At 57.4% G+C, this 12,361-nt stretch overlaps 1 protein-coding gene across 7 annotated transcripts in view; it reads right to left on the minus strand.

Annotated features, from left to right (window-relative positions):
- Positions 1-597: 597 nt before the first annotated feature.
- The window catches only part of NT5DC4 (5'-nucleotidase domain containing 4), a 33,900-nt gene continuing 22,136 nt past the window's right edge, over positions 598-12,361 (minus strand). For 3 of the 7 annotated variants that reach the window (XM_024110510.3, XM_005279284.5, XM_065584281.1), the window contains exons 10-18: positions 12,003-12,044; positions 11,623-11,721; positions 10,850-10,916; positions 10,529-10,699; positions 9,895-9,946; positions 6,116-6,176; positions 5,070-5,246; positions 4,366-4,467; positions 598-1,995 (exon numbers count right to left, since the gene is read on the minus strand). In XM_024110510.3, the coding sequence (XP_023966278.2) occupies positions 1,939-1,995; positions 4,366-4,467; positions 5,070-5,246; positions 6,116-6,176; positions 9,895-9,946; positions 10,529-10,699; positions 10,850-10,916; positions 11,623-11,721; positions 12,003-12,044 (828 nt within the window). In that variant the 3' untranslated portion in view covers positions 598-1,938. Of the gene's footprint in view, positions 1,996-4,365; positions 4,468-5,069; positions 5,247-6,115; positions 6,274-8,836; positions 8,954-9,894; positions 9,947-10,528; positions 10,700-10,849; positions 10,917-11,622; positions 11,722-12,002; positions 12,045-12,361 lie in introns of those variants that run through there. The other 4 variants (XR_010598579.1, XM_065584283.1, XM_065584282.1 and 1 more) reach the window with 4 other exon arrangements.

Here is a 12,361-nt window from a genome sequence, read left to right on the forward strand (position 1 = left end):
GCTGTTTTTGGCTCTACTCCTGACCTGCTGGGTGACCTTGAACAAGTCACTTCACCTGTCTGTGCCTCAGATCCCCCATCTATAAAATGGGGGAGAATAATACCGACCTTTGTAAAGTGCTGTGAGCTCAATGGATGGAAGAGCGCTATCTAAGACCGAGGTGGTGGTACTGTGATGAATAAATTAATGCTGAATACTTTGAGCCATTGAATAGCAGAATAGCAGGGTCCTGATGAGCCAAGAGGGGACACCAGAGCAAAGCAAAGACCTTGCAAAGAGGCCCTGGGCTCTAATCCCACCACATGAGCAGGGCTTCTCAGCACAACTAATGTTGGCACTTCCAATAGCCTTGTGCCTCTTAAAAGGGTGCAGGAAAACTCTCAGGATTTGACTTGGAGCAGCTGGTTTGGCTGCAGGACCTCCCACTGCCACAGCAGTGCAGTATTTCAGTGACCAGTGAGGAAACTTCTTCCAACCTCGGGGTGACTAAGTATTTCTAAAGCATCTTGTCTGCTCAATACATGCATGGTCCCAGTCTCCACACTGAGTTGGGGGACACATATCAGACCCTCTCCCCCCAAAGACAGTACCCAGTGGTCTTACTTTGTAGTGTCTTTAATTTAAAAATATATATATACAATATCCTTAAAATTTCTCCCACCCTAGTCAAATTCCTCCATACTCAAAGAGCTGCCTGTGTGCTTTGAGCCATGAAAGTCAATGCAGGAGCAGCTCTGCACACAGTCTAGGGTGCTCAGACCTAAAGGAACCTCCATCCCCCCCCCCCCCCCCCCCACACACACACACACACTGTATTCTCCATCCCCTTCTACCTATGGATGTAGGGCCCTCTCAGCACTATTGCAGGGAGAGCTGGTATATACACTTGGATGCTGCTGTGATCTGGATGCCTGTTCACTCTGAGATGGTCTTTGCACCACTCTGGTAGCTGACTTGATTTAAATTTACAATCAGGAACTTTCTGCCCTGCTCTGGAAGGCTGCAGTGCTAGGGCACACCTGCATTTCCAGTGGATCCATCATTTAGCACCAAAGGGAAGAAGTATGGAGCTTGTGACTTTAAACTTCAGTCAGGTTTGAGCCTTATTGGGACAGTTTGGATTCTTTTATTCCCTGAACAGACCTAGGACAACCTTCATGCACAAGCCTTTAAAAACGGTACTCAGTTTGTGGGAGGGGGTTGGGCACTATCAAGCATCCCTGCTGATATAAATGCAGTAGGGCTGCAGAGAGTTTCCTGAAGGAGGAGCTGGGATCCCAGCTCAAAAGAAATCTAGCTATTCAATTTATACTGAATGAGAGTTCACATTGCCTTGTGGGGGTGTGGAGGCAGAGGGCACAGACCAGCACTGCCTGCTCCAAGCCCTAGCATCCAGGTTCAGCCACAATCCCCAAGGAATCAGAGCTTTCTTTTCCCATCCCATGTAAGAGCAGTGGAATCGGGCAGGGTCACTAGCTCCTGGCTTGTAAGGGGTGAGAATCTGACTCCAGGAACCCCACCACTGTAGTAGACACACACAAAGCAACAACTGCTACATGCGTCAACCTAGCAAAGGAGAAATCAGTGGGGACTGGACGAGAAACTAGCATACCACAGACTTCTAGTGCACCAGCAGTGGCCTCTTACCCTTCCCTGGTTGCTAAAGGCCTTTCTGCCTCAGAGGCAGTTGAGGGGATACCTGGGCATGAACTGTCTCCACTGAATCAATCAGTCCCTGGAGGAAAATGCAAACAACTGCTGGATTCCAAAAGGCCCCCTTAGGCACTGGTGGCTAAGGCTAGACTGGCAGGGATAGTTGGCATGCAGTGTTTCCTTTCAGAACACTCTCCCATTTCACAGGATTTTGATGCCTCCGAAAAATGCTTTGTTCTGGGTTTGGCGGCTGCCGTCCAGTCAGCAATCAGCCTGTGGCCCGGCTCAGTCATCGTCGTCGTCCTCAGCCTCGTCAGTGTCCTGAAAAATGCCTCTGAGGTTCTGGAATGAGAGACGGTTGCACTGCCTGAGAGCTGTGTCCACGTCACTGCTGCTCTAAACACCATTCTAATGGAGTAGAGTCGGATCCTGCCCTTGGACACAAGACCTGCCCAACTGCTAGTTCTGGTTTTCCAAACTCTAGAGCCACCACTTCCCTGCTGTGCCCTGTATAGGCAAGGGCCTCCAAACTCTCCACTGCGCTTTTCAAGGTGACACAGCAAGCCTGATGTACAGCTGCTCTGCAGCAGTGAGGGAATGCTGGGCTGGAGGCTGTGCGCATTCCTGCTGCAGCCAGGCTGCTGCTGGAGACACAGCCCACAGTGGAGCCCTGCACAGGACTATATTTTTAATGCCACTCCTCACTTCATTTAAGTATTAAAACTCTAGCCCACAGCCACACTGGATCCAGGGCAACCTGCTATATTTGCCCCTCAAATCTGGGGGGAGAGCTTCAAGTTTTCTGAGTTACTGAACATTTAAAGGACAAAAGACAGCAAATCTGAGCTGGGTTGCAACATCTCCCCAAGCCACGAGCATGGGCCTGGGTAAGCTGAGCCAGCAGCATCTGGCTAACCTGATTTGATTTGTGTGTATGATGCACCAAGTGAAAAAGGAGATCAGGGAGGTAGTACAAGGCCTGGGTCACTAAGCCCTGCAGTGCTCAGCTTAAAGCTTTGCTGGAGAACTACAGTGACGGACACTAAAGAGCCCAAAGAGAATTGTAGCTTCCTGTCTAATCCAAAGGCAGCCAGTGGCCTGACTTGAGTACTAGAGGCAATTGGCTGATTTCCTCCTGCTCCGCTGCCCCATCGATCTCACGTTACTGGCTGTGAAACAGTATTTCTGCAAAGGTGGAGGCACAAGCATCTCCCACAGGGTGTGGGCAGGGAGCATTTCTTCAGGTGCATCACACCCTTTGCAGCCCCTGGCTCCCATCACATGACCTGAACCCCCAAATCATCTTGGCTTGTGAGGGCAGGTTGGAGTGACACTCCAACCCATTCTAATTAGGAACAGGCTGCCTTCAGTGCACCATCCCCTGGTTTTTAATTAGGAGGGATATTTGCATGAAAATAGGATATTTCCTGCTCTGACTGCTTTTCCACACTAGGAGCGGGACTAAGGCAGTTTGAGGCCCCTGTCATGCAGATGGCTCAAAGGAGCCCAGCACCCAGGACATCCCCAGCAGTCTGAGTGGGGTGGCTGCAAGCTGGCTGGCGCCATGGCTTTAAGGAAGCCCAGCTGCAGATGTAGCTAGGGCATGGCCCTGTCTTTGGTTGCTCTGCCAGCCTGCCCCTGGGGTCAGTCATTGTGCTGGGAGGGTGGTGCTGCCTGTTAGGAGACAGACACAGCACGTTCTCAGGGAGAGCACTTGGGCTCAGCCCTTGTTGCTTTACCTGAATGGAAGGGGCGAGGGCTGAAAGCTGGGAGTGTGTAAGGGTCTAACTTGGCTCAATGACTTGTTTGCTCACTGACAGCTGCCTTGGCCTCGCTGTGCTGCAGTACCCGTTGCCAGAGAACAGGCCCAGCGGGGCTACCTGGGCAGAACAGTTGCAGGCATCATTACCGGCCAAGTGCTGTGCAAAAGCCCAACTCGGTGAGGTCCAAGAGCCAAGATCCAAATGCATCTGATCAGCTCAGAGAGCAGATCCCCCTCTGGGGCTGTATTGAGTTCACTGCTGGCCCAGCCCATTTAGCGCCTGAGGCTGCTGCGCGCTGAGTCTGGTACACAGTCTGTGCCTTTCGGGAGCTGCTGCATTAGTTTTGCTAGACGTGTTTACTCTTCACACCATGGCTGAGGTATGCTCGGCCCTGCCCCACAAGGGCTACCACAACCCTCAAAGGTCAGATAGAAGGGTGGAGAGAGCTGGTCTAGCCAGCACTGGTCAGGAAATCCACCAGGGCTAGCTGCAGCACTAGTGTAGACTGGCATAGGCTTTACCCACTCTGGGCAGGGGAAGAAGGCCCATGCCCACTCCAACTGCTGCTACCATCCATGGAGCTGCAATGGTGGGAGGCCTTTGGAAAAAGCTAGAGCAGCCCCAGCTTCAGGGTGCTGATGCCATGGCAGGGGCTGCTTGGTGGCTAGGACATGCTCAAGGAGTAGCCCGTGGGCTGGATGCAGGGTGGCTGGGCAGACAAAGTGGGCAGTGAGGGGCAGCAGGAGCCCAGTACAGCGTCTGATGCCCCCTAGTGGGAGAGTGAGGCAGATCAGCCCAGAGGGTGAGAGGAGAGAGAAGCCAGGTGCAATGAACGTAGAAGGTGGAAAGGTCGGAGGTGAAAGAGCACAAGGTCAACAGTGCAGCCACCCCCAGGCAGGGAGAAGAGAAGCCCCAGAGGCGCTTGGCAGTGTTACCGACACCCACCCACCTGGTGGCCGTGGAAGCTGAGCTGGTGCAGCCGATGCCCCGTTAACAAGCCCGACTCCCTGAGCTCCAGGTGCACGTGCTCTACAGTCGATTCATGCGGCATCTGTGGACGCAGGGAGGGCATTTGCACACAGATTTTGGGCCCTGAACTTTGTTTCCCAGGAGTGAGCCTGAGCTTCTCCAGCTCTACACTGCCCTGGGTTGGGGCCCTACCTCGTGAGCTGTACCAGGGTAGATCTAGGGAAGCAGCAACTGGATGGACCCAGTGGTCTCTCCCCCCATGCCTAGAGGCACCTCCCAGCCTTTAAGCATCTCCTTCCATAGAGGGCTTCAAAAGCATCTCCCACATATTAATGAAGCCTCACAAGAGGGGTCAATAGCAGCATGCCTGCTGAAGAAACTGAGGCCCAGAGAGTCCCTGGCAGGGCTGGGAATAGAGCCCAGCTCTCCTGGCTCCCAGCTCAGTGCCTGAACCACAAGGCCTTTCTTGCCCTCAGCAGTGCCAGCTGCATCTTGGCCTAGGGCAAACCTGATCCCATTGGATGGCCTTGTTGAGTTGCCCTCTGGACAATGGCCAAGCTCCCAGGACAGGCCAGCCGGACTGACCCAGGGCAGAGTCCTGGCCATCATCTCCCTCTCTAACCCAGGCTCCCTGTGGACCCAGCCCATCTCCTTGGCCAGGGCAAATCCGGGGCAAGTGCGTACCAGCACGGGCGGTGCACGGAACAGGTAGCTGAAGGGGTAGTAGAGGAAGTTGATGAAGGAGGCGGCGTAGAGGTCTGCATAGCGCATCAGCTGGTTGGCAAAGAGTGTCTGGCGGGAACCACAGCGGAAGAGGCTGCCCATCTTCCCGTAGCACATGTCCATCTCGTGGGTGACTTTCTGCAGGAGACAGCAAGTGAGTCAGCATGGCCTGAGGCCCAGCCCTGCCCTGGCTCCCCAGGGAGGAGATGGGGGCCTGTCAGTGTAGGACCCTTTTTTAAATGGAGAGTCAGATATAGGACAGACACCGCAACAGAGACATCAAAACAGGCACAGGTGCACGCTCCAGGGGACTGGCCAAGGCTCAGGGCTATGTACCACAAGGCCCAACAAAGTCTAGGGAATCCCTGCCAGGGACCCCCAGACCCTACTGTGTCAGGCGCTGCCTGCTTCCTCCAGTGCTAGCCCCTCCTGGCCAGGAAGCTCAAACATCACCACAGCAGAGAGTCACTCTTCTGCCTGGCAGAGGTAGCTCAGATTTTGCTGCCCCTTTGGCACCAGCCTGGCACCTACGATGTTCATTCCTTTTGCCCCTCCATGCAGAGATCAGCTCCGGCAGCAGAGGATTTGGGTGTCTGCTTCTGCAGAGCAGAGACACAGCACCAGCAAACAGCAGGAGGCGGCACACAAGCCTTTCTGATGTGGGAAAGGGATCAGAAGTGAACTTGTGGCCCCAGCACCAGGCTGCCCCCCCCCGAACGGCAGCTATAACTAGACACAAGGAAGCAGAGATCATTCTGTGACCCAGCTGGGACCTGCTGTGGGCCAGGAAGCCAGGCCCTGGGGGCTGGGCTGCTGCTCACTGCCCTGGTGGGGGAGCAGGATGATCCAGGAGCACCAGCTGACAGTGTTCCCCTCACATCTGCCTCCCCACCCCATTGCCAGAGGCATGGAGGGAACAGGAAGCAAGTTTCTGCTCTCACTCCCTCAGCTCTTAAAACAAGTGGCAGGGCCCCAAAGCCCCTCCCTGAGCCAAGAGCGCTGGGTACCTGGATCTGGCGCTTGATGGAGCTGATGTCTGGGCGCTCGCTGCTGCCGCTGTCCAAAGGCCTGAGGGGAGCACAGCACGGCACCAGGGTGAGTGTTGCTGGAGGGGGCAGTCTCAGCCCCTCCATCCTCCCAGCCACTCCCTGCACAGGGCTCTGGACTGAACAAGAGCCAGAAGGGGCCATTGCTACATGCCCACAAGGCGGTCCAGTTAACATCCAGACCCGGGCTGATTCTGCCAAGTGCGTGTCAGATGCCCCAGAGCCCCCCTCATGCCAGGAGGGCATCCCACCCCCCACCCCTCCACCTGGGTGTAACTGACACGAGGGACAGGACTGAGGCCCTGCCCCTTTGTGCTCCCAGACTCCGGGATGGGTCATGACGCAGCCCTCGCTCAGTGCTAACAAGGGGTTGATGGTTTCCGAGGCTCTGCGAGGGAAAGCATCAGGCCCCCGACAGATTGCACAGTGTGACAGCAATGAGCAGGCGTCAGAGGGACGGCCTGGCACAGCGAGCGCCTCTCCCAGACCTGGGGCCTAACCTTCAGGGACACTCCAGCAACACTTGGAGGCCTTAGGAGGGGGAGAAAGGGTCCCCAGGGAATAGCCCCATTGCAGGGGCCTGCGTGGCTGGCAGAGAGCAGCTGTACACAGTGCATGGCATTATGGGTATTCTCTGCATCCCAGCACGTATGTTAGAGCAGCCCCAGAGCGTGTCTTGCTTACAGTGCATGGCCCCAGAACTCAGGGAGCTCCAAAGGGGGTTAAAGCCGCCTCACACCCCCTCCCTGTCGTGCCTCAGGTGCCAGGGCTCAGGCCCTCCGACATGGGGATGTTCCCTGGAGGGGCCTCATGTGCAATTCCAAACATCCAGAACGCTGAGCGTTCTCAACCCCTTTCTGCCATCCCCAGCTAGAGAATGTGCCTAGGGAGGCTTTTGCTCAGCCACACCCATTTGAGTGTACCCCGCCCCTCACAGAGCCGCACGGTCTAACTTGCAGCTGCATCTCTACGTAAGGGGAGCAGTGTGGAACGGGCGAGGTCACTGCTGGGAAGGTGCCCGCTGGGCTGCCTACCCAGGGCATTGCAGAGTCTTGGGAGCCTTGGGAGGCTAGCTGGCTCGGTGACCATCGCTCCTCACATGCGGGGGTGGGGGGTGCTTGTGGGGTTTCCCATTCACAGCTCAAAAACCAGATTTCCCAACACTAGGGTTACCATATTTAACAAATAAAAAAAGAGGACCCTCTATGGGCCCTGGCCCCGCCCATTTCCCACCCCCAGCCCTGCCCCAACTCCGCCCCTTCCCTGCCCCAGCCCTGCCCCCTCCTCCCTCCCACTCCCAGCCACGCGAAAAGGGCTGCCCGAAGGCTACCGGCTTCACAGTTTGCCAGGCAGCCCCCAGACCCTGCGCCCCTGGCCGGCGCTTCCCCAGCGCAGCTGGAGCCCGGGAGGGGAAGCGCCTAGCCGGGGGCGCAGGGTCTGGAGGCTGCCCGGCAAACCGTGAAGCCGGTAGCACTTGGGCTTTGGGCAGCCCCTATGCCTCCGGACCCTGCGCCCCTGGCCAGGCACTTCCCCTCCCGGGCTCCGGCGGCGCAGGGTCCGGAGGCATGGGGGCTGCCTAAAGCCCGTAGCGCTCGGCTCTTAAACAGAGCCGAAGAGTCAGGGGGAGGAGCAGAGCCGCCGCGGGAGGGGAAGTGCCCGGCCAGCATTTTCCCGGACATGTTCGGCTTTTTGGCAATTCCCCCTGGACAGGCGTTTGATTGCCGAAAAGCCGGACATGTCCGGGAAAAACCGGACGTATGGTAACCCTACCCAACACCTTCCCCAGCCACATGACCCGTGGGGGCAGAGCCAAAGGCAGATTCTCCTTCTACTTCCACCAGGTTAAGGCCTTGTCTATAGTACAAAATTAAGTCTACCTACAGCCATTGCAGTAATTACTGCAGTTTTTCATGTCCACGCTGTCCTCCTTCTACCAGGAGTGCACATCCTCACCAGGAGCGCTTGCACTGACAAATGGGGCAGTGTGGGGGGCGGACAGCCTGAGCTGTCAGTCCTGTGCCAGGTTCACCGCTGGAGCACCCACCCAAGGACAGGGGGCTCCAGCGGCGAGCCTGGCATGGGGCTTACAGCCAACAGGCGAGGTCAATAATGCAGTGTCTACATTGACAGTGTGTTGCCCTAACTACAGCGACCTAAGTGCTATGCCTCTCACGGAAGTGGCGTTATTAGCTTGGTGTAGTGGGTGACTTACATCGGCGGGAGCAACATTGTAGTGTAGACGTAAACTGCCTTATGCTGACCTAACTCTGTAGTGGAGACCAGGCCTAAGTCAGGTCAGCCTTGGCTGAAAGCAGTGGGGCTGCCCCTGGAATAGAGGAACCAGCTCGGGCTGGAGAGCGCTAGCCCAAGAGGAATGAGTGAGTGTGTACTAATGGGGTGGGGTCTAACCCACCATTTCGCAACCTTCCCTGCAGTTATTCGCATCCAGGCGAGTCTAGAATTCACACTCTCCCCCTCCAGCTGGATTCACTAGCAACAAAACCTCACGTACACAATGGGCCCAGCAAATTCAGCCGCGGAGATGGTGACTCTCCGGCACCAGCAATGCAGAGAACAGCGCAGGCGCACAGAGAGGCCTCAACCTGCTGCCGCTGAGTCACTCTGAGCTCACTCCAGGGGGAAGTTGGCCCACAGAGCGTCTGGCACCTTCCCCCACTGCTGGCTGGCATGCGAGGCGGCTGCTCGCCTTTGCTGTTTCATGGGGAGATGGGATGCGGCTGCTTCTCTTTCGTTCCAAAGCTGGCAGCGTGACAGGCTTGTTGCTCTCGGACTCACTGGCTAGAGAGCAACAGCTGATCAGTGTCTGCACAGAGCCTGGCCCAGTGGGGCCCTGGTCCATGCCTGGGGTTCCCAGGCACTAGCACCACACAAACAATAGATGATGGACAAGGGGGCAGGAAGGGCCACTTTGACGTGACCCAGCCAGGGCACTCCAGGGGAGCGCGAGCCCATTGCCTAAGGAGGTCCAAGCACTTTGCGGACACAGTGACATAGGCCAACAGAGGATCACTATCCCTGTTGCACAGATGGGGAAACTGAGGCACACCGTGAGGAAGGGGCTACACAGTGAATCAGTGGCAGATCTAAGAATAGAACCCAGGAGTCCTGCTCTAACCCACTAGACCCCACTCCCCTCCCAGAGCTGGGAATAGAACCCAGGAGTCCTGGCTCCCAATCCTGGTCTTGATCAGTATTTCTCATTCCCCGTGCAAGGTGCTGCATGGACACAGAACACAGGGCCTGGCCCCAGGGAGCTTACAACCTACCAGTGCTTAGGGTGACCAGATGTCCCGTTTTTAAAGGGACAGTCCTGTTTTTTGGGACTTTTTCTTATATGGGCGTCTATTACCCCCCACTCCATGTCCCATTTTTTCACATTTGCTATCTGGTCACCCTACCAGTGCTTCCTCTCCAAGTCTGCTTTCCCTACACTGCTCCGAACACGCAGGGGTCTGGTCAGCTGCTGGCATAGGCTCCGCACCAGGGAGCCCTTCCCCTTGGTTATTCAGTCAGACAGCCACAGGTTTGCCCTGTTCCAGCTGCAGAGAGAGAAGCTGACATGTTCCCTGCAGCTCTGGGCTCTGTGGCGGGGAGGAACCAAACTGTGGGTCTGGCTCTGGGGTCTGAGCCCCCAGCCAAGCACCAAGTGACCTTCCCCCACCTCTCTGCATTCAGGCTCCGCCACGCAGCTAGAGCTCAGCTTCTCTCCTTCCACTTACTGGTAGAGCTCTGCCAGCAGCACGTCCAGGCTCCGCAGCTCCTCGAAGATCTCTGCAAGCAGAAGTGGGCGAGGGGAGAGGCACGGGGGGGGGGTTATCTAGGAGTGACATTCTCTGTCAGTCCTGGCTCCCGACAGCCCCAGCCCTCCTGGGGGTCAGACGCGGATCTTTTCCCCAGCTGCATGATGCTCAGCACAGCTTAGGATCGTGGAATTGGGGGGGGGGTGTTGCACCCCAGCGCAGGCCAAGGACAGCTGGCCCAGACCCCAGAGCCAGACCCACAGCTGGATGCAGCACTCCCAGGAGCCCATGGTGAGAGGATCAACCTCAGCTCAGGCCTTCTCTGGGCTGGCCCATGACATGAAGCTTCAGAGAGATTCTTAGCAGGTCCCTGGTGCTTTGCTGTTAGTCTGTACCTGCTCAGGGGGGTACACAGCCCCAGAAGGCAGGGGGAAGAGGTTCCCCATTGGGGGGGGGAGAAGGGGGGAAGCAGGCTTGGCTCTAATGCTTCCCTTGGCCTGGGCACTGGCTTTAGGGCTCCCCAGCACTTTGCCGCCACCTCTCCCCCCAGCCCTGGGACACCACCCCTGTCCCATGCTCCCCCGCCCGGCGCCCAGGCCAGGGCACTCCTCACCACTCTTCTCTGTCCACACGTGCAGCTCTCGGGCCAGCTCGGGCACCACCAGGAAGGTGCGCCAGCCCTGCCTCTTCTTGGACTTGAGGATGTCCCCGAAGATATGGTCCCCAATGTAGAGGATGTCCTTGCCCTTCACCCCCAGGAGGTCGCACACCATGTCCGAGGAGCCTGGGGTGAGAGGACCGGAAATCAGTACCTGTGGCCTGAGGGGACACTCTGCCCCCAGGAGACCATGTGCTGGGGGAAGGTCCCAGCAGGATTCCTGGGGGCCAGCAGAGCAGCTAGAGGCCCTGGGCCAGGGGGGGCACCAGGCATTACCTCCAGAATAGACAGCGCAGTGCTGGAGGGGTCCGGTGTAGGTCCCGATACGCAGCTTCCCTGTGTCCTGGAAGTAAAGGCAGGGTGTTATACTGGGCAGACAGCGAGGAGTCATGCACAGGGGGCAGGATTCTTGAGCACACGGGGCCCATTCGGCAGGTCCGGGGGTCCCCAGATGAGGGAGGGTCAGGGCCATGCACTCTGCTGGCTGATCCAGAGAGCGAGTGAGGAGCGTGCTGCGTGGGATCCAGTCCAACGCCACTCAATGACTCAGACAATGGCTGCTGGGTGGAAGAGAAAGCAGCCCTCGGCGTGGTTGGTGGGACCAGGATGGAGACAGAAGCCTTTGCTGCACCCCATGCATGGCAGAAGCCAGCTAGTGCAGGAAGGGCACTAAGACGAGGGCTGGAAGTGCCCACAGCAGAGCACAAGCCATTTCCAACCCATCCAATGCACCGCGTGCTGGGCGGCCCCAGCCTAACCAGCCAGCACATGGAATTCCAGCTCCAGTGCCCGGCTGGCTAATCCACGGGCACGACTAACATTTGCAGCTATGCCAGCTAATCTCATGCTTCAGGGCACAGAAACTGACCCCTTGCAGAGGTCAGGCAAGTGCCGCCCACTTCCCACAGCGCTCGGTAGGGCAGTCTCTTTGCCTCTGGAACAGCAGAACCAGGATTGTGGGGTAACCAGACCCATGCTCTGCTCCAGTCTTGCACTGCCAGCAGGCCCTGTCTGGCTTTCCGGGGAAGTCACTACAGTGGGGGCCCTACCGTGTTGACCTGCCGCAGGACGGTCCCCTCGGCGAAGAAGAGTGGCTTGCGCGTATCCACGACAATCAGGTCAAAATAGGAGCGCCATGGGCGCTGGACCTGCAGGGAGACACCAGGTCAGGGGCCCAGCGGACGCACCCTTCAAAGTCGCAGCTCAGGCTGCTCCCAGGTCTGGGCCCACTAGGTCAGAGACAGACTTCCCACCCCACATCGCTAGCACTCGGTTTTCCTGCAGCCAATCCCAGCCTTGCAACCAGTGTCCAGGAGCAGCGGTCAGATACCACGGTGATGGCCAGATCTCCCAGTCCACCTCGAGAGCCACAGCCCAGGAGCCATCCTCCCTCCCCCACAGTTCCCCCTTGGGGTTCATCCAGACTCACCTTGTCTCCCGGATCCAAGGTGAACAAGTACGTCATTATCGCCTGCCAAAGACACAAGCGTGGAGTTGGCATCAGCTGCGCTGGCACAAGACGCTCTGCTTAGGGGCAACGGATGAACAGCACTCAGAATACATGCACTGAAAGCCGGGCTGGCTGACGGGGGCCCGGGCTCTCCCAAGGGAGTGGGGAGCCGCGCAGCAAGTGCTGTGATCACACAAAGGCTGCCCAGCATGGCACCAGCCCCACACAGGGGGCCCTGGATACATCTCACTTACTGCCCCCAGGCCTTGAGTCTAGCTCTGTCCTGCACAGTATGGGGTGCAGGTCCTTTGCTGGGATCACGGAGCATCTCGCACTTG

Source organism: Chrysemys picta, chromosome 2 (genome assembly GCF_011386835.1).
Source record: "Chrysemys picta bellii isolate R12L10 chromosome 2, ASM1138683v2, whole genome shotgun sequence".
NCBI classification, from domain to species: Eukaryota; Metazoa; Chordata; order Testudines; family Emydidae; genus Chrysemys; species Chrysemys picta.